This window comes from Xenia sp. Carnegie-2017, unplaced genomic scaffold (genome assembly GCF_021976095.1).
Source record: "Xenia sp. Carnegie-2017 unplaced genomic scaffold, XeniaSp_v1 HiC_scaffold_25, whole genome shotgun sequence".
NCBI lineage: Eukaryota > Metazoa > Cnidaria > Anthozoa > Malacalcyonacea > Xeniidae > Xenia > Xenia sp. Carnegie-2017.
Window position 1 is genome coordinate 657,012 of NW_025813488.1, and position 21,228 is coordinate 678,239.

At 34.6% G+C, this 21,228-nt stretch overlaps 2 protein-coding genes and 1 long non-coding RNA gene across 7 annotated transcripts in view; 1 reads left to right on the forward strand and 2 right to left on the reverse strand.

The window, feature by feature from the left end:
- LOC124452645 (rab3 GTPase-activating protein catalytic subunit-like) overlaps positions 1 to 16,392 on the reverse strand; it is a 40,187-nt gene extending 23,795 nt beyond the window's left edge. The window contains exons 1-14 of one of the 2 annotated variants that reach the window (XM_047003225.1): positions 16,320 to 16,392; positions 16,192 to 16,244; positions 15,972 to 16,047; positions 13,824 to 13,895; positions 12,141 to 12,255; positions 11,715 to 11,802; positions 10,588 to 10,707; positions 10,361 to 10,526; positions 9,454 to 9,635; positions 6,881 to 6,949; positions 6,745 to 6,818; positions 5,477 to 5,569; positions 4,220 to 4,377; positions 3,485 to 3,580 (exon numbers count right to left, since the gene is read on the reverse strand). In XM_047003225.1, the coding sequence (XP_046859181.1) occupies positions 3,485 to 3,580; positions 4,220 to 4,377; positions 5,477 to 5,569; positions 6,745 to 6,818; positions 6,881 to 6,949; positions 9,454 to 9,635; positions 10,361 to 10,526; positions 10,588 to 10,707; positions 11,715 to 11,802; positions 12,141 to 12,255; positions 13,824 to 13,895; positions 15,972 to 16,047; positions 16,192 to 16,244; positions 16,320 to 16,355 (1,398 nt within the window). In that variant the 5' untranslated portion in view covers positions 16,356 to 16,392. The remainder of the gene's footprint in view (positions 1 to 3,484; positions 3,581 to 4,219; positions 4,378 to 5,476; positions 5,570 to 6,744; positions 6,819 to 6,880; positions 6,950 to 9,453; positions 9,636 to 10,360; positions 10,527 to 10,587; positions 10,708 to 11,714; positions 11,803 to 12,140; positions 12,256 to 13,823; positions 13,896 to 15,971; positions 16,048 to 16,191; positions 16,245 to 16,319) is intronic. The other variant, XM_047003226.1, reaches the window with a different exon arrangement.
- On the forward strand, positions 1,213 to 20,264 carry LOC124452647. Of its 3 annotated transcripts, none has more exons than XR_006950828.1 (3): positions 1,213 to 1,223; positions 18,786 to 18,788; positions 20,091 to 20,264. It is a non-coding gene; the product is annotated as an uncharacterized LOC124452647 (long non-coding RNA). The 3 variants fall into 3 exon arrangements; XR_006950830.1 differs by having other exon boundaries at positions 20,111 to 20,264; XR_006950829.1 differs by having other exon boundaries at positions 20,154 to 20,264.
- Positions 16,431 to 18,759, reverse strand: LOC124452646 (prolyl hydroxylase EGLN3-like). Of its 2 annotated transcripts, none has more exons than XM_047003228.1 (5): positions 18,098 to 18,759; positions 17,711 to 17,893; positions 17,074 to 17,210; positions 16,926 to 17,007; positions 16,431 to 16,843 (listed from the first exon to the last, which is right to left on the reverse strand). In XM_047003228.1, the coding sequence occupies exons 1-5, from the start codon at positions 18,533 to 18,535 to the stop codon at positions 16,829 to 16,831; spliced, it is 855 nt and encodes a 284-aa protein (XP_046859184.1). In that variant the 5' UTR covers positions 18,536 to 18,759; the 3' UTR covers positions 16,431 to 16,828. The 2 variants fall into 2 exon arrangements, with proteins under 2 accessions (XP_046859184.1, XP_046859185.1); XM_047003229.1 differs by having other exon boundaries at positions 17,774 to 17,893; positions 18,098 to 18,758.
- Positions 20,265 to 21,228: the final 964 nt, after the last annotated feature.

Here is a 21,228-nt window from a genome sequence, read left to right on the forward strand (position 1 = left end):
AAAAGAGATCAACTACTTAAACTAGCTGAAGATGGTGATTTAGACAAGTCAGTTGCTTACATTAAAAAAGCTAGTCAAAAATTATTGATAAATTATACATTGAATACGAGAAAAACGATTACAAAAGCTAATGAGTTTTTAACTGATTTAGTTATATCAAAATTTTCAGATATATTAAAAGGGTTTGATGCTATTGAAGACTCAAAGAATTAACAAAACAGCTTAAATCAGACGACCTTTTAAAACGAGATGTTTATAGTTTAGTAGAAAAAATATCACCCCTATTACCTTTTCTAGGTTTTTTATCTGGTGGTATAACAACCGTTAAACATGTTTACGAACATAAAAATAATAAACCGGATATAAAATCTGAGGAATAATATAAATGAGCTTATTTTATGGGCATGATAAAACAGATATTAATGTAAATATACAAGGACCTGTAGATAAAACACATCTATCAGATAACCACTACACTAAAACTCAAGTTAATAATAAATTTAATGACTACTATACTAAAACGCAAGCTGATAATAAATATGTTTTTGTCTCAAGATTAGCCAACTATTATACAAAGAATGAAACAAATGGTAAGTATGTTTTAAGTTCTAATTTATCTAAATATTATACAAAGACTGAAACAGATGGTAAATTTAATGACTACTATACTAAAACACAAGCTGATAATAAATTTAATGACTACTATACTAAAACACAAGCTGATAATAAATATGTTTTAAGTTCTAATTTAACTAACTATTATACTAAAACACAAGCTGATAATAAATTTAATGACTACTATACTAAAACACAAGCTGATGGTAAGTATGCTTTGACTTCTAATTTAAATGACTACTATACTAAAACACAAGCTGATGGTAAGTATGCTTTGACTTCTAATTTAAATGACTACTATACTAAAACACAAGCTGATGGTAAGTATGCTTTGACTTCTAATTTAAATAACTATTATACTAAAACACAAGCTGATGCTTTGACTTCTAATTTAAATGACTACTATACTAAAACACAAGCTGATGGTAAGTATGCTTTGACTTCTAATTTAAATAACTATTATACTAAAACACAAGCTGATGGTAAGTATGCTTTGACTTCTAATTTAAATAACTACTATACTAAAACACAAGCTGATGGTAAGTATGCTTTGACTTCTAATTTAACTAACTATTATACAAAGAATGAGATTGATAGCAGAGTAAATGGTAAAGTAGTACACCATAGCAATCAATTAAATTATAAAAATTTTAATACCCGACAAGATATTATCAGAATTTATTTTAATAATGTTAAATTTATTGAATTTACACTTTTATTAATAAATCCATCTGATAACTCTAAAACAATTAAATTAGATATGATGGCAGATAAGATTAAAAAAAAATTTATCATTAAAGTAACAAATGATAATGAAAAAAAGATAGTTAATGCATTACTAGATTTATATCACGTATACTGTGTTGATGATGATTCAAGAAATATTTTATTCGTTATTGAACCAACAAAATCTTCAGTTTCATTAGGTTATGACGAATGGAAAAGAAAATGGCTGGCAGCATTTAATAAATTAACCAAAATTCAAGTTTATTCACAACATCAATCTACATTATCTATGTCATTTAATGGTTTTTCACAAAATTTTAGGGCTACTATAGAAGATAATATTCTATCAACTAAAAATTTGTAAATGATGAAATCGAAAAATTAAAAAATTTATTAAAATAACTATCAAGCTAAAACTTAAGATGAAGAATAATCCTCATGTTTGACTAATAACTGTTTGTAATAAGTAATTAATACAAAAGCGATATACAAAAGAATTCAAAATCCTGAAACAATTAGTAAAAACACTTTTAACAAAAATTATATAAAACATTGTTAAACATGTACATATAACACTCGCTTGACAGACAAATTAAAAAACATATATATTCCATATTTTGTAAAACATTGTATTATTATACATGCGCTGATGAAATGTGCTATCTACATTAAATCAACATTGTCCTGGCAGGGCCTTGTTAACACTTGATTTTTGAAGAGCATTTTTTAAGCCTCTGTTATTCTCGAATATTCTTCGAATATTCTTCGAATCCAATGGGAGGCGACCCCAATTTTTCACTTCGTGAAAAATTTTCCCACCGTCGCCTAGAATTCTCGGGGGATCCATTCCCCTGCTCAATTTTAGCTACGCTAAAATCTGCGCTGCCGATCCCCCTCCGAACCGATGCTTTCTTAACATTTGTTTGTAAAGACCGTTTTTAAACGATTAATTGTAACCTCGAGATTTTTACCCCCTTTGAAACAATGACTATTTTTTACACAGCTTTTTTACATGACCTTTTACCAGAGGGACGTTTTTATACCATGGTCCTAATTTACGCTTTTATACCCACGGGTGTAGTAGTAATATACATGGGGGATTCGAATACATAAAAAGTAAACTTTTTATGGATTCGTACCCCCATGTATATTACTACTGCTCTCAAAGTTATTGTTTTTCTAGCCCTCAGAAGTGGCGATATTTCGGCCGCCATGTTTGCTAAATTGACGTCAATTTGAGTACACATTCGCAACATGGCAATACATTAATAGAAATTACTATTGGCTAGGCGACTTAAGCCCGTTTTCCACTAGCCACGTATCGTAACGTATCGTAGCAAAATGTAACATGGCGCATGCGTACTTGTGCCTATTGACATCAAATTCATAATCACACGTTAAAGCCCGTCGCAAACGAGAGCTATCTCTTTAGCAAAGTTTCTAAAGCCAATTTGCACAGCGCGTAGCTCGCTGTATGCGGCAGTTGTGAGCTACAAGCTCACCGAACAAAAGGTAAACAGCCAATGAGACCGTACTTTTGAGTCACATGATGAAAATAAAACTGGCCGTGTAATTATAGAGATTATAAATTATACAAATAATAGTGTCATTGTTTTAACATATTTTATAATATAATTTATAATACCCTCATTCGTAATTATATATAATCTCGGTGCGAGTAGCACTGTGAAATTATTTTATGCTGGTGCGAAGTATTAACCATTGAAAAAAAGACAATAGTCATATAGTCCATACGTTTTGATGGCAACGTCGGCGTCTTTTCACGATGAAAAATAAAATTGTATATTCTAATTTATTTTTCTCCATTATGTTTTTTTCTGTGGTTAATACATCAAATCTACATAAATTATACATTCTCTGATTTCCCATTGTTACATCAAACACACAATGTATAAATACTAATAGAGTTATTTATAATCTCTATGGTAACACGGCCATCTTTATTTTCCTTGTGTGACTCAAAAGAACGGCCTTATTGGTTTTTTGTTGCGTGTTTCTGTTATTTTCAACAGATAAAAAAAGTACAAAGATATATTTTTTGAAAAAATACGTGTATGTTAAATTCCCTATTGTAACACGTGCCGTTTCTGCCATGTAGACTACAGTTTGCGAATAAACTTACGGTACTCAGGTCTTTCTCAGGAGAAGTAAATGATCGCAGATCTAGTCGATTACTCTGATTACCATGACAATCCGTTTGATTTTCAGAAAACAGGTGCTACAAAAAATGCAAATCTCATTTAAAGTGTACATCGACAAAATAATATGGTCAATATGACAAACTGTAGCTAAAGTATGTCATACCATACCCTCATTTATATGGCCCTAGGGGTGAATTTTTAGCCTACTTTCAAGTGGGGGGTTGTTGAAAGGAGGGACGACAAAAATGAGACCAGGAGCCAGATAAATTTTCATGAAACAAAGCTAATGCATACTTACTCACACAACATAATAATTATCAATATTAATTTCTATTAATTAAAATAACCAAACCCAGACGTGCATAAGTGCATTTTGAAAAATAAAATGCGTAAACACATTACCATAATTTTATCCAAAACTTATTGTATATTATTGTTAGCTAACTTTCTTGTCCATTGGGGTTTAAAGAGGCTGTGAAGTAAATGGAGGAAATACGGAAATATGGGATGAACCGTAACAATGGCACGATGAAATGTGGCTAACTACATATAACAGGTTGCTACAAAAATGGTCGCTAACCACAAATGGTTGCTAACTACATACAACAGGAGCTACAAAATGCTAGTTGCAATAAAACGAAGAAAACAATCTTTCGTCAGGGCATTGAGCAGACAGTTGTTGGTCCTACAAATCCTACTTGAAATGAAAGTTTTACCTTGACTAAAGCATCAAGAAGTTTGGTTGGAATTGGAGATTCATCACTGGTGGAACCCGTAATCTTAGATGTTGCCTTATGAACAGCCAGCTGAATATTGGGTGAAAGCACTGGTTTGGTGAGTCTTTGAAACGCACGAGAGAAGTCTTTGCTTGTGTCTACATAAAAGAGAAAAAATTTCGTTACTTAACGGAGTGATTTCTAAGATGAAAATGGACGGGAAAAATAGGCTAACGTTTGTTTGAACTCTTGGCCATCCAAGTCACATAAATATATACTGAGACTTTTAATTACTGTTACTTTCTGTGTTTACATTAAGACTATATATATTTACACTATTGCAGAACAAAAAAGTAATGGCACAATCTGATTATGCGTCCAAAGCAACGTTTTCAAACAAATCCACTCAGGCGCAGCATAAATGCAAACCAGTTTTGTCAATTTTTACACCGTTTTCAGACCGGAGTAGTGTAAACGTACTATAAAAGACTAAATTAGGCAAACACATGATTTCAAAACATGAATTCCGTGGAAACGTACGAAAACACATGTTAGCGAAATTTATTAATGCACGGTATGGGTAGAACCGGTAAATCTTTGCTTGTGTCTACATGAACATGCAAGTAGTTAGGATTCTTTGGGGACTAATATTTTAAAAAAGGAACTGTCTGGTTTAGAGAAAATCTTCAGTTTGAGAATGAAGGTTTAAGGAATGATTTTTGAGAGGAAATTGATTGAGTAATAAACAATTTTGCCGCATGAAAATAAAACTCGCTACAAAAACTAGATCGCTCACTGGTATAGTACATGATGCGACTTAGGTATGAAACGAAAACTTTAATGAATGGAATAACAATCTATACAGCGCAGAAACTTATCTCTCTATATGGCAACGTTTTTCATGAAAGAGACATAATTTCCGGCGTTTGATTTTACCGACTTACAGAAAGCAGAAATTCGTTCAAAGAGAAGTTCTTGTCACGTGTTGCTCTCAAGGCATTTATGATCGTTTTATAGTTTTTGATAATGTTTGAAATTACTTGTCGTTCACACAAATGAATGTATTCGTAAAGTTTCGAACACATGGCACATGAAAGTTGTTAATGTGAATATCTATAGTCCAGACAATGTTTGCTTGGAGTTACGTAAGTGTAAAATTTCAGCAAACGAATGAAAATTTCCCCACTTTTTGTTTATGAATAAAGAACCTATCGTCCTTTTCACAAAACCTAAAACTCGTCGTCATGGAAATCTTACCATCACAATCCTCAAGAAAATTATTTTGCTTCAGCAAAGCGGACGTGGTGTCTTTCCGACGACATAATTCCAGATATTGCGACAAGTATTCACCTTGAAGAATAAAAAGCTTAAGTCACATCCAAAAAATTACATCATTGTGATGTAATTTGCTCATATATTTATCATCTGTAATCTTAGATAAAATAAAGTTGAAGTTTATGAATTATAAACGAGCAGACAATTCATGAATTACATAGCTAGGGGATTGAGGGTAGGGGGGAGGTTGAGATTTTCAGATCCAATCTCGCGAGAAAAGACTCTGCTAAGATATCAATCTATATTAGGCTGTGATAAAAAACCAAACCTTTTCCCATGTACGCAATTCAAAGTATTGGCGTAGCCAAGATTTTCTGTCAAGGGGAGGATAGTCAAAAGAAAAGGGGGGCATTGCTGTTATTCAAGTAATATAATATATGTAAAACATAGCATGTTAGGGGGAGAAGAATTTTTTACAGGAGGGCCTGGCCCCAGGTCCCCTTCTGGCTACGTCATTAATTCTAAGTCTATAGAAATGTAGCTAAGTCCGTCGTGTTCCAGGTGAACAACTATAAAATTTTAGGATGGCTACAAATACGGTAACAAAACCTTGGTTGCCACCGCGCTATTGCAAAGCAAATGTAGTTTTGCAGGGACTTAATCTGGTTTCTCAAAAGATTTGAGCAGTAAAAAGTAAATAATATGTTCAAGACAGAGATGTAGACAAGTGTAGTTACAGGTATTTATGAGTTACATTGACATTTCTATACACCTGTTTGTCAAGAAATTTCGCTTACGATTGTTTATAATGTCGAATAAAATTTTGGTAATAGGTACTTTTCAACAACATCAAAGTACAGTTATTAAACACCTTCACAAAATGTTGCCAATATTTTAAAACTTGTAATCGTTTAGAAGATAGCAGCCATGTCTACTTCTACTACAGAACTCTCCTTAAAAAAAATTGGCCAAACTGGCTTCGGCCACGCCTAACTTTAGACAGCCAGCAATTTAGGTGTTGGCTTCTTGGTAAGCGCAGAGTAGCGAGGCATTTGCTTCACATAACCTCTTTGCTTAATAATACTAGGTCTGTATTATTACATAAACAGTAACTAGGCCATTAAATGATAAGAAAACTTGACTTGGGTGGCAACGCACGTAAACATACACTAGCTGATTTTATTCATTTCTCTGCACAAATATTTGTCGTTTCTATTCTTAAAAATTTATTAATACAATCATTGTCATACCCAGAAGACAACCAGCATCCTCTGTCATCCTTACACGTACATGCCATTGCGGTGCTTGCATAGGATCTAGGTCACTAAATGAATAGATCGGTGTTTGAAATCATTTCATCATTCAACGAAAAATGTCATTACGTACGAATAAATGGCATTGTCAAGAATGACATCTTCCGATAAACATGGCCACGACGCTGATAAATGCAGTTCACTAGAAATAAAGACATATTTAATCAACGCATGGTAAAAGAACAACTTGTATTTGATGTTTTAAATAATGAGTCAGGTAGAACTTCGTACATTTAGAGAGTGTCAACCATCATGCATTGCGATCGTAATCGGCCAATCTTAAGCACGAAACTAACTGGCAAGAATATTTTGGATTTAATTCTTCGTAATCGCTGCAATCCTTGTTCAAATATTCATTTTTTAAGAAATAACAAATGATGTATGCGATTCTCCAATTATTTTACTACTTTTTGGTGAAAGAAAACACTAGAATGAGAAATTATTCGAGTTAGCGTATAATACACTTGGACTCCCACTGTCCCACTATTCTACATAAAGCACAAACGCGCACAATGCATAATAGTTAAAATTCACTCTTTAATAGAGATTTTTAGAAGGGAGTCGTATAAGTTTTATAGAGAAAAAACTATTTCGTTGTATAAAAAGTCGTAAAGAGAAAAACCATTAGAAATCAATTCCTTCTTCTTCCTCTCAAAAAAGTTTAAAAGAGAAAAAACTCTTCATTTTCTTGAAAAAAGTTTCCTGAAATTGTAATCTTCTTTTCAACAATATTTGCATGTTTGCCCTGAAACTATCGAAACTTTTTTAATCAAAAGTACTCAATAGAGTGCTCAATATCTATTCGGATCCATAGTCAAAAAATTACACATAAATAATCAAATATCTAGAAAATCCTCTCTACGCGATGTTTCACGCCTAACAGTATTCATCAATCATCAGGTGAAAAAAATAATCAAACTACAGTTACTAAAACATGTTTGCTAAAATCAGGTTTCAATAATGAGTAAATAGCAACTGTAGTTTAATTAGTACGCTACAAGTTACTTGCATTATATGTTGTGTTCCAGTGATGAGTATGAAAACATAATGAGGAAAAAGTCCATGACAGAATCAGCTAGCCTCGTTCCCAGGCGCTTTCTCGTACTACTTTTTAACGCGTGTGCTGCACGCAAAATACGCAAAATAAAAACAACAGAAAACGAGGGAAAGTCTAACATCGCCTCTTACAATCATTCAGACATCGCACAACTATGTTAGGCCTGGGGGACAAGCTGAGCATCAGCTTAGACGAGATTTGAGCTCGTAGCTTCGGGTGGGGACACTAGACCGCCGCTCCATTTGTTAAGCTACCAAGCCAACAAAGATTGGGAAGGAGTCAAAAATGCTATTAACTGCATATGCTCGAAATATTCTCCCCGCGATAGCAATCTCTTCATGGCGACATGTTTAGGCTTTATCTCAAGGCTATCGTTAGAGAAAATTCGAATATGAATTCTAAGATGCAAAAAACCGTGTCAGAATTCATACTCCGATTCTTTGATTATGGCTTCGGAATAAAGTCCATAACATTTTCGATAAATTATCTATTTTTCTAAAACAGAAAAACTTTAACATTACGTGTTACTGATGCATTTTGACTAGATCAAATTTTAAAAAAAAACAAGACGCTTATCAAGACCTCGTGGATAGAAATCACGGACAGTTAGTAGCGTAGGCGATGGCTGGCGCTAAATGTTATCTTCGCTCGCGCCTGGACGTTCGAGTAAATTGTTTAGTGTGTGTAAACTGCTTTCCTTGCAGTTATTTGCGAGCGGCTCGACTTTTAAATATTTGTAAAATGGAGAACGCGATAAAACAATTTCAAGGGTTGTATTTGGGCAAAACGTTTGGAGCCATGGCTTGCAATGGCTAAAGCGCTTGGTGTTTTACAACCTATACAGAACGATAGTTTAAACATCGTACTATAAAATTCGACGTTTGGAACTTTCTAGCAAACTGTTCGGACAACGCAATATTTAGCAACACGTAAAAGATAGGCGCTTTTGTGGACTTTAATACAGGCAACTCTTCAAGTGTTACGAACTCACAGCCAAAAAAGTCGGGTATTGTGCGTTATTTTTGGACCTGGGCACCTTGCAAACTATTTTTTAGTTGTGCGAATCAGTTTTGTAATATTGCAGTTGAACGGCTTAGTACTTTCGCCATCTTGTTTTGTCAAAACTAATAACTTGTGCGCAAAATTTAGCTAATCTTTCGCCATGTTGTCCGTGATTTCTAGCCTTGCTTTACTCGAGCTACTCGAGAACAGTGTTGGGTTACAAAATAGCACAAGTAAATTCACGGCAATGCAATCTCACATGTGGTAATAGACTATTTACAAGTAAGTAAATCGAGTTTTATTATTCGTGTCTTTAGTGAGAATCACGCGTGAAACGATCCAAGAAAGATTTTAATTGGTTCAAGGACTTCGAGTCAGCCACGCGTGATTTAGGCAATCTCGCAAATGTACAGGACAGTCCGAATTTTAAACTTGGAAGCCCGAGTAACTAAAAAAGTATCTTGTATCAATACAGTTCAATTCCAAATGTTTATTTTAAATTTGATGCTGCCATACGGTCTAAAATAATACTTACAATGTAGCAACTAGAAGGAGAACTTCCTTCATTAAAATTTAATGATAATTACCTCACAGCATCCTGTGATGTTCCAAAAGGAAGAGTTTCCAGATCACAAAGTCCAACTTCATCACCTAAATACGAATCAAAATCTGGTGGAGCCTGAGGCCAGCAGCTGTCACTCCATTCATTAAGAAAATATGTAAATCTGATGGAAATTACGATTGCAGGAGGATTTGTGCCACGGAGAGCCTGAAATGTGAAAGGCAAATAAGACTTCTTTAACAAATCATAAAACAGACCTTACAACAGATAACCATAGCATACCTTTTTGGGGGAGATGGAGCGGTGAAAAGATTCAAAATTTCAAGAAAGCCTCAAATAATGATCTAAACTCTTCTAGCCATCTGACTCAGCCAAAACTCTATCGCTACGAGTGTGGCAAGCCGCCATTTTGAAACGTGGCGAGTTATGAATAAATATCTGCTTTTCTGAGTTGATATGCAGTTGCAAAGTTTATAGTCTAGGTTTGACTGTTAAAAAGTTTCATAGGATACGTTTTTAAACTTTTTTCTACTTATTTTTCATTTTCAGTTTTGCCACCTTTAAAGATAGCGTCCTTGCCTCACCTACACTGGGTAGGGGATTGGGTTTTTTATCATTACTCTCAAACCATAATTGATATACGCAACTCAAACCTAAATCTGTAAAAAATAATTTCGACCAATCAGCGCCTGTACTTTAAAAAGGTTATTTTACAACAAAAATCACTTAGCAATTGGTCACGTTTTTCCATTGGAATAATGACAAAATGGTCCATTACACTACAAATAAATTCAAGAAATATGAGAGAAAACATACTCCAAATACCAACATCATGTAAACTAAAGACTCGAGTTAGGTAAACAAGAGACAAGATCTTGAGTTTACAAGATGACGTTATTTCAAGTAGCTATATTTTCTCCTATAGAACTTACGAATTTATCTTTAAATACGTCCAGCAATCCTTTAAGATGGTTGAATTGTTTGGGAACACGACGTAAATGGACCATTTCAAGCATCGTACGAAAACCACTGCCGAGACAAATACCGCGATAAAGTCGTCGCCATTTCTCGTGCAGCTGAACCAAAAGTGGAACGTAACTGTCGTTGAAGAAGATATAAGAAAGAATCGAAAAAATATCACAAAACACCATTGACTCACCATTTCGAGTTGGATAGAGCCATTGAAATAGAGCTCAAGAGAAGATGACATCTCGATTCACTTGTGATGGCAGCATTTTCGACTGAAGGTGACAAAACGAGAAACTCCTTCAATCCAAACCTATAAGGGAGAAATCTAAATTTTGTAATTCTCTTTAGCGTGCATAAGGTTTGCAGGTACCTTCAGACACTTATATGGCTAAAACTATTCAGCGAATCCGGAGAAATTGATAGAAAACTGACAATTTTGGTCATGAATCAATTTTGTGTGTGAGGGAGGGGTGCTCTAGTTTTCATTAGATGTCGTTGAGTCAGTCTAGTTTGGACTTGATCACGGTGGCGAGGTTCAGGGTGTTTTATGATTTTAGCCATGGCTAAGTGGGGAGGAGAGGAGGGTGGTGCGCAACTCCTGCACCTCGCCATTTACTATTACAGGATACTAATGACAACAAGCACGTCAAATCGACACAACCAATAGCTAAAACCAATCACCTAAGGCCCCCAAAACAGGATAAAACAGCAATCGGATAGAGGAATACAAAATGCAAAAATTTACACCATATAATGAACTACAAGGACTGCTGTTAATTTCTCACTTTCACACTTTTGCAATTTTCTGTAGATTTTTAAAAAACTGCCCACGAAAGCGTACCGGCTGCCTGCAATCAATGACCAAGACAGCCTTTATATCTAGTCACACAATGCAATTGCTTCGATTAAAATTGAATTGAGAATAATGACTTCCAAAGAAATTATGACAGATCTCAAACAGGAGGGGACATTCGACGATGTATTTGTGTGTCTGTGGGTGAGGTGAGTCAAACGACCAAAATTTTTGAAGAGAGGCTTAATGGACGATTAATCTAAACAACGCGAATTCTAAATGACTTAAAAGCTACTCAATTTACTCCAACTAGCCACCCCTCCCCTCCCCCAACTAGTGCCCGTCACTGATCTCAGAATAACGCGCTGATAGTGGGACTGGTTAACTGGGTCTGCGTTTGTTATCATCATAGAAGTATTAGCGACATTTTTTTCAATGACAATCAAAACTTTTGTGCTATCCAGCCAACTGAACATATTTTATGACGGAAAAAAAAAAGAAATTGTAGTTATATCTGATCATACCATCGACTAAGACAATGAACCCGCGGTGGAAAATCGCTATCCAGGTCACACATATCCAAAACAGCATTTGGCAGACCTTCTTCAATATCTGTAAAATTAGGAGTTCAACTCGTTGACTACAGTTAAGTATTCTAACATGCTGAATAATACACATCGCTAGCGAGTTTATACAACACGAGCGAGTTTCTAGGCATCTTTAGCGATCTAGAATACATCGCTGGCGAGTTTCTACACATAGCTGGCAAGTTTCTAGACATGGTTGACGAGTTTCTACGCATCTTTAGCTTCCTAGTACACAATCGTTAGCGAGTTTCAATACATCATTAGCGTGTTTTTCCACATCGTTGGCAAATTTCTACACATCGCCAGCGATTTTGTAGCTCGATGCTCGATTTTGTAGTCATATATCACAAGCGAGTTTCTTACCAGAATTTTCATCCCTTCGCTGTGATCGTGGTTTCATACAATGATAAGATAAATCAAAGCAGAAGTCAGAGAAATGAACAGTTTCCGACAAGATCTCCCAGCTTGTGTATTTACACTGCATTAAGAAAAAAATGATATTAGGATCGATATTTTAACATACAGTTAAACCTGTATGACGTGGACAACCTCAGGAAATGAACTAGTGTCCGCTTACAGTAGGTGTGCGTTTATCAGAGGTTCTTGTCAACAGGCTTCTCCCGGTGAGAAAATTACATAATTAGTAAAATCAACAGCTAAACTGCGCAGATTTATTTAGAAACGATATACATGTAGTTAATAATTGACAGTTATAATGACAGTTAATAATTACAAAACTGAAAAATATTTCTAGTAATATATAATAAGTAATAAGTGGTTGAATGAATAAAAGTATTGTGATCTCGTGTAAGTCTTTTAGACAACGACAAGCTTATATGACATTAATAACCGAGCGCGAGTCTTTACGGAGAAATATCGGACTGACGTTATTTTGTACAGACCGAGCCCGTAGGGGAGGTTTGTACAAAGACAGAGGTCCGATATTTCTCAGTAAAGACCGAGAAAGCGAGGTTATTAATCAAAAGGTTTATTATATGGCATTATTTGACCTGAAACGAAGCTTGCTTTCTTTTTCGTCCTTGCTGTTTTCTTACCGGTTTGCTTTTACTTTTCTAGTTTTAGTACATAAAAAATAAAACGTTTCAAATTGTATCCTCTGGATAGCAAAACAGTTTTCCAAGTGTTGTTCTTTCGACAAACATTCGTAAATAGTTTTTTCGTTCGTTTATTTTGCGTTTTGCTTGTTGCATTACGTTTGTATACGATCTGAGCCAACCAAAGTGCGCCATTTAGCCGGAGGTGACGCTTGCCATATAAAAATAAGTGGTAAATAATTTCATGTTTGAACAAAGCATTTTATCTTCAACGCACTTGCTTTATGACAAATATCTTCATAATTGTTGTGACAATATGTTTGTGACCAACATTATGTCTGTAAACAACATGAAATGTTTTGAAAAATTGTACGTTAAACACAGATTTTTGTGCTTTTATTCGAAAATTTCGGTGTCCGTGTCTGGATAATAGAGGTGTCCGCTTGAGAAAGGTTCATTAGTACGAATCATACGACATTTACTACGGGACTTGACAAAGAGTTCGTTCAATGCAGGGCCGCTTACAACAGGTCTGACTGTATTCTGACCAATTAAATACAGCAATACTTATATGAAATTACACGTCGCTTAGAAGAAATGTTATTATTAGCAAAACTCCTTCAACACGATCGTTTCAACGATGTCGTAAAAACGGCGGGAAATGTAATTGACATTCTCGTTATTTTTTTAAAATTTTCGAAATTTTTACGACATCTTAGACGGTTCGTTAAGGATGGTTTTTGTCAAATTTCTCAAATATAAAATGCACAAGCTGGACAAATCTATTATCATATGTAGGCTTCATTCTGATCTCCTATATTCTTTGATAACTTTTGGATATTCACACAAAAATGACAGCTAACAAGACATAGTTACACAATACAACTAATCTCACAATTATCTTACAAAGCAACATGGCATTTGCTGATTTTTTGTAGCCCTCAGAAAATGTAGTGATTAACCACAATCAATCAATCAATAAACTGAATACCTCATCATTATTAGTCTTTGGCATGAACTTTAAGTTAACTTTCTTGTTGGATGTTGAAAGGCTACGCACCCTCTATAACCAAAGAACTCAATTATCTCAAATTGAAATCCTATTGCTGCCATCAGTAGCTGGTCATGCAGACAGAAGGAAAAACAAACGAAAACAGAAAGAAATTTTATCTATGTTTGTTCATCTTTCTGAATGTTTTATGCAGCAGTTTCAATGTATTTCAAGCTACAGCAAGTGCCAATGATTGTACTAAACAATGCACTAAAATCGTTAAACAACAAGTTCACCTTAATGTAAGTTTGCAATTTATGCGTTTAACACACGGTGATAAGAACTCATACTTGATTATATTGCATTTATATGGAACCCAGAGGATTATAACAACAGCATACTAACAAAAAAAAAGTTCAAAGTCCATGACCTCTGTGTAAGAATAATACCTACATAACTACTGTGGCCCGTACGTGCAATACATGTTTTGCCCGTTTTGTGGACGTGTTGTTGAAACAGCTCATCACTTTTGTCCATTCTGTGGAAGCCAGTCACCAAATAATGATAATCTGCCCAAACACTATGTATAGATAGCATTGCTGGACTGCACGACGACCCACGACTAGTCTACATCTAATGAAAAACTGATAACACGCTAGTTTAGGCAAGGTGCTACTTACGACATTATTTTGTTCCTCGATAAATATCATCGTATTAAAATGTCGTTACGGACTTTAAAAACAAAGCTGACTGATCTTGGTAGTTGGTATACTGTATGAGGAGGAGAAAGAATAATATAACTAATTTAGAATTAGTAAATGATCGAGTTCGTAAAGAATTGGATGGTCCAAGAAGTTCTGGCAATTACCGCTCAAACTGGTATTCACTAAAACTCGAGAGGATGAGGAGAGTGGAGAAGATAAGTTAGCTGGTTGTCAAGCACACAGATAAGGGTCATCACCAGCCAACCAGTCTGTTATCAGTTTTCACTAGATGAAGTCTGGTCGTGTGTCATCGTGCAGTCCAGCAATGCTATCTCCACATAGCGTTTTGGCAGATTATCATTATTTGGTGACTGGTTTTCACAGAATGGACAAAAGTGATGAGCTGTTACAATAACACTTCCACATTAAAAAATTTCCATCTACTATTAAACAAAACATAGGCATTTCAAAATAAATGTGAACATTTTTGGTTTTAAAATTGAAAGTGCGCCTGCGCTAATTCCGGTCAGCGTTAGTTTTTGCATTGTGATAACTTTGATTTTGCATTGCGATAACTTAGTTTTTGCATTGTGATAACTTAGTTTTTGCATTGTGATAAGCTCGATTGTGCATTGTGATAACTTAGTTTTGCATTGTTTACGATAACTTTTGTATTCAAGAAAGTTTTGTTGCATTACAAACTTTAATTTTGTACTGGATGTTTTGTTTTGTGTATTGCACGTACGGGCCAGTGTAACATAAAGATATTTGCTGAGATCTTTAAATTAGCATTTCAAATGTATCCATGAGAGTAAATGCCTTTGATAGTAAGCTGTGTTGTAATCACGAAATATTCAGAGAACATTTAGATGTGTAAGACTCAAGTGACACTTCCTACAGACCAATATAACCTCTACACATGGTTGTTAATCTAAAAGCCTGCAATTTTACACATAAGGCTACATGGGTAGTTATCACAAAAGCAAGCATAGTGCTGCATAGTTGATGGCACAGTTTTAGAAAATATTTGAATTTCTCCATGGTAGTTTCCTTTAAAGATATTAAACAGAATAATTCTTTTATAATGCTTGAATAAGTCATAATTCAATGGAAAGCACTATCCAGGGATGAGGGATACACAGCAACAACATGTGCTCATCAAGTTGTTGTTGATCCTTCCATCATATTTTTGGTGTGTAAGCCATGTTATGGCCATCATGTTGGATAATTTTAACAAAGGATTTTCATTATTTACAATGGAAATGTCACCCAGCATGGAGAACAATCTATAGTTCTCTCACTCCCAGGAGAATGTTTGCACCCACCCACCCTATATAAGGGCCTTGGTTGAGCTATAAATTGCAGTAAACCTTTAATAAATAACAGTGGATTGGCGAACCAAAAACGAAAGGTACGGATTTTAGAAAAGAATGAACCACTTTACCTGTAAAAAAGAAGCTTTCTTCTTGCTGTTGTCAAGTTTCCATTTATGTAATACCTCCTCAATTTGACAGACAAACCTTGGAAAAAGGAACGTTGGTCGAAAATAATACTATTGAAGACTTTCAGTTGTAGAAATAAATACTATTGGTCACGTTTTGTTCAGTAGTATAGTGCAGTAAAAATCTAACTGCTATCTTCAGTGCACTCTGCTACATTTTTACCTTTCCCAGTCAGACGCTGTCGTGAAATCAGTAATTTCAAAGACAGAGGACTCCTATAATGCACACAAAATAACATAAAAATATCGCAGTAAGAAGAACAATAAGAAAAGAAGTTGAAATTCGTGTACGTTTTCATCATCGTTTGCACTCCCAGCGTCCGCCATATTAGTGTTGATTGTGACATCATCAAACTGACGTCACAAATTACTTTCATCTTCAACAAAAACTTTATGCATAAATAGAACGAAAATGAAAATGTTGTATTGTGAAACCTGATTGGAAACATATGCATGACTACAAAAAAATACATGACAAACAAATACACTAAACAAAAACAATTAATAAAATGCATCAAGCATACAAACGCTTGAATTTAAAATCTTGTGAAATTTCTACATATTTACAACTTATCAATTTTTATGATTAACAATAAACATGATGATCAGACAGGAAAGTTTGTAGTGCATGCCAGAGATAGTGGATGCACAAGAAGCTTTATGCCCACAAAGTTTGAATTTCTGGTGCACAGTTTACAAACTTTCCAGTCTGGATCATGGAATATAAAAGACATCAATAAACAATTCATGAATTTTAGTATTGCAATTGGTTTTCATTTCCTTTCTTGAAATTTTGACATTCACATTTCGTTTTCCTAAAAATTGGAACACTGAAATAGTTAAAAAATAAAGTACAAACAAAATTTAGAAGGTTATGATTATACTAATGGTATGTACCTTAATTGAAACTCTACTCCTGAAACGTTGATACTCTGCCAATCTCTCCTCTTTATCAAAATACCACAAGGTGATGGCATACCTTTAAACAAACAAAAGAAAGTTTATAGAAAATTGCACTATTTTGAGTAGGAAAATACCAACATACCTGGTCGTATGAACTGGCAAAACCTCGTGTGGATTACGCCTATCAGACCAAAATAAAAACAGACGATCAAAAATTGGTTCAATGTCAACATATGCTTCGCTTCCATGAGGATATAGCCGTAGTTCACCACCATTCACCTAAGAAAGTATAAACATAGGTCAGGAACAATATAAAAGCAAAACATAAAGGCTGCCCAAAATTGCAGTGACTAAACCTTGGTTACTACTACGTAATTACTGCAAATGTAGTTTTGCAGAAGCCTTATCTGGTTTCTCAAAAAATTTCTAAAATAACTTGAGCTTTGTAGTGGAGTAAAAAATTATTGTGATACATATTTAACATAGTGAAGTGGATATGTAATTATACAAATAATTACGGCCTAAATCAATGTTTTAATAAGCATGACAGTCATAAAAGTAGATCAGGATTGACTTGAAAGCTAAAGATAATGTTGGTTACTATGGCTACTTTTAACAGCACTTAACTACAAAATATCTTTACAGTTTTAAAGCATCTTCACAAAATGTTACCAATATTTTAGAACCTTTAATGGTGTAGAGTTTAATACACCTTTCACTGCAGAAATCTCCGTGAAAATTGTACATAAAATATACCACAAATGTGGTTTTTCCTTAACTCTAATTGGCTTCAACCACATCTTATTTTGGACAGCCTGATCCACAGTGATTTTAGCACTCACAATGTTATCATAATTTTGGTTAAGGTAATATAAGGCCGTAATCAAACGACCATCTTGATTTGGATTATCCACATGCTTGCGATAGCGTCTTCCTCCACCAGGATAGCAAGAAATCATTCCCTAAAATATATTATGAACAACTGTCACTTTGTTAATACTGAACTCAAACACAACACAAAGAGGTTTTTCCAAGTTTTCAAGCACTGAAATATATATAATTAACATAAATTTTACATAGACAAAAAGCACAATAAACTTCTTATGAAATGTAGTTGATATGCCGTGTTTATTTGGAACATTTGAAAGGGATAATATATTATCTACCTGCGTTCGTCCTTCGATAATGCGATCAGGCATGAGTTTATTAAGTTCACGAAACAAGGCATCGCATCTTCTTATGTGAAGTCCAATGTTTTCCTTTCCCTCTTCTTTACCTTTTACCCAAGCAATTAAATCGCCTCGATCATTTTCAGAAGTCAAAGAATTCGACAATTGCCCTTTTTGCATTGACCCACTTTTGTGAATACGTTTTACTTCTTCGAGAATCTTCAAGGCATTCTCCTCTTTGTGAAATCTATCGACGACACAATAACCTTGAGTTTCGAGTTTTCTCAAAACATTTCTGGCGAGACTTTCAAGGACATTCGAACGCTTGTACGCCAAGAAGTCATCGCCACTAATGTACGAATTAAAACTTTCGCAAGCTGTGCAATTCTTTGGCATATCAAGTGGTTTACAATCTAAACGATAGTTCGACGCCATCTTTCATGCTATTTAGCCATGAAAAAGTTCAAGAAATATACGTTTTACTTTCACTGCCCACAACGCGTTGACGATGTCCAACATTCACAAGTTTAGATCAAATCGTGCTTCCTCTCACGGTGAACATGACGTAAGAATTGCTTTGATTAAAAATAAAGCTATAACAGAATTGAGGAATGCTTGTGGAATTGTCTTGAATGTCTTCCCATGGCCGTAGGAAACCGAGGGAAAGGGGGGTGAATTTGGACAGGGGGTTCAAGCCATTGAGTTCCATAATAACTGGAGCGGCTATCTCAAGCGCGGCTTTCATTTGTGGCTGATACCAAAAAAATGAAGGATTTGTTCCATTATCGCTGAGATTTACCGAAATTGCTGCTTTTCCGAAAATTTTCACAATTTCTCTCTCTCCCCTTAAGAAAGAGTGATAAAAAAGTATACGTGTTTTTCGCATATTTGGCAAGCAATTTTATGATGAAAATCACTGTAAAAACATATATTTCCTAAAAGCGAGTCTACTGTGGTTGCCAGTTGTCTGCTTCAACGACGGATGCCTTTTTTAACAAACGAACTATTTGTTGGCCACATAGGAATGCAGATGTGCGCGTCGTAAAGCCCGTCGTAAAGCCAGATAAACGCGTTTGATATTTGACTCATCTGTCACGAATGACAAATGTTGTTCAAAACTTCCGCGCACACTAGGAACTTTTGTCGATCGCACTTGTCACGAATAACAAGTACGCGCGGCAAGTTCACCAGTGTGCGGCGGGCTTAACTGTCCTTTAATGTTTGCTCGATCAAAGTTTGCAGTCTGCACGAAACAAAATATATCATATTTTATCTCAACGGATCACTAGTGAAATGTTAGCTCATTTATTCTCATTAGTTTTTTCCATTCTTTCATGTGATGGCCTTTTTCGCAACAATTGTAGCAAATTTCTCCTTTGCACTTTAGCACAAAGCAGTTATGCGTCCACCGGTTCTCTATTATATGGGACTGTATACTATCTAAAGCTAGCGCGCAGTCAAACACAATTCGCAAAATGTCATCAATTTAATTTTCTGGTCAAAGTTATACATCAATTCCAATTCATGCTCCTTACTCGTTCACAGGCATCAACAAAAGACAATGCCGTCTTAATTTGACCCTTCTAAAATACTTAATAATCATAAGTTCTTTTTTCCGCTTTAACGATAAGTTCCTAGTCTCAAATAACAATCATAATTTATTTACATAATTTCCGACTACAATTGTAGGATTTGTTTTTGTACAGGCATCTCGCGTTTCGTAAATTTAATGAAAAAATAGATTGTATACAAATGATGAGAACCTTTGAGATTTTTGTGTTCTGAACAAGAACTGCATTAAATACTTGTCAAGTAGTAGCATATTTGATTTCGTTGTCATGATTGTGAAATGACAAAAATGCAAATAATTAAAACACTTAAATTACTATAGTGTTTATAATACTTGAATACATGAATACACAATTGTGTATTTAATACTTCTCTTCTTTTTCTCTTTTTTATGTGTTTCCTATTAGCCATGTGAGTTCAGAATTTGATTGACTAATACAGCTTTCACCTCAATAATAAATTTTATACCCATATTTAATACCAGTTGCTATGGGATTTTTTCCTCTAAGTATGCAACATCTGGTGTTGTTTATACAAGAATGATGAAGTGCATGTACACATGTAAAAATAAGGCAATAAAACCAAATGAATTAAACACATTTTGTGTTCTTTAATGCTTTAAGCTTAACAGCTTTTCAGAAAATATAGAGTTATTAAACTGCACTACCTGTATTTCATTCATATTATGAAATGAATTAAGAAGCAAAAAATTGAGGAAAAACTTGGAAAAAACAAAACATTTCCCAGGTTTAATAAAGGAGAAAATAAAGCAAATGGCAAATGTCCATTATGTCCATTCTCTTCTTTATTAGGTAAATGAGCTCAAAATATTTTTTCAGCAAAAACTGAAATTAAGAAGAAATATATAGCACTGCTGTTTTCATCACTGAATCTTTAATGCTTCAATATAGCATGCATTACACATAAGTAACATTCAAACAACTTTCTACTAAAATAATTTAATAAAGAGATGTGACATGATTTTACAATTTAGTTTTAAAAAACTCTGGATTGTACAGTTGAAGCAAGTCATCATCAATCTCAGTATCAATATTGACACAAACACAAACTTTATGACCTTTTTACATGACATTTCATCAAGCATCAAGACACACAAAACCTTGTCATTTTTATTTGGTACTTGACCTTCACTTTTAAGGCATCTTTACTAAATTCTTTATCTCCATCCATAGAATTAGTCCAAGTTGAAGTAACTGTTGGACAAAGAAGTCTGTAAATTAATTACCTTTGTTTGTATTCAGCCTTATAATTTTGTAGTTAGACTCTGCCAGGTCAATAGCATCTTCCAATTGTCTTCATGGTGATCTATGAAATAGTGTTGGTACTGGTACTGCAGCATATTCCAGAAACATTTTGCTATCCGATCATCTCTTCATGTTGTCAGCAAATTGATCAGAACAAACTCTGCTCTACATTAAGTGTACTCTTTGGAGTGATCGCTTCTTCATAGTATCTGCCCACTAAGTATAAAGAGCAGAATCTTTTTCGCGTTTGGGAAACTATTTTGCAAACAGATTTACGGTTTCACTCATTAACAA

Bases quoted from the DNA above. Each gene is read 5' to 3' on its own strand.
- LOC124452646 (XM_047003228.1), bottom strand. From the start codon at position 18,535: ATGGCGTCGAACTATCGTTTAGATTGTAAACCACTTGATATGCCAAAG. The intron at 17,894-18,097 runs GTAGATAATATA...AATATATTTTAG, and splicing joins TTATCGAAGGACGAACGCAG to GGAATGATTTCTTGCTATCC. The intron at 17,211-17,710 runs GTTAAGGAAAAA...ATACTTTCTTAG, and splicing joins TGTGGTTGAAGCCAATTAGA to GTGAATGGTGGTGAACTACG.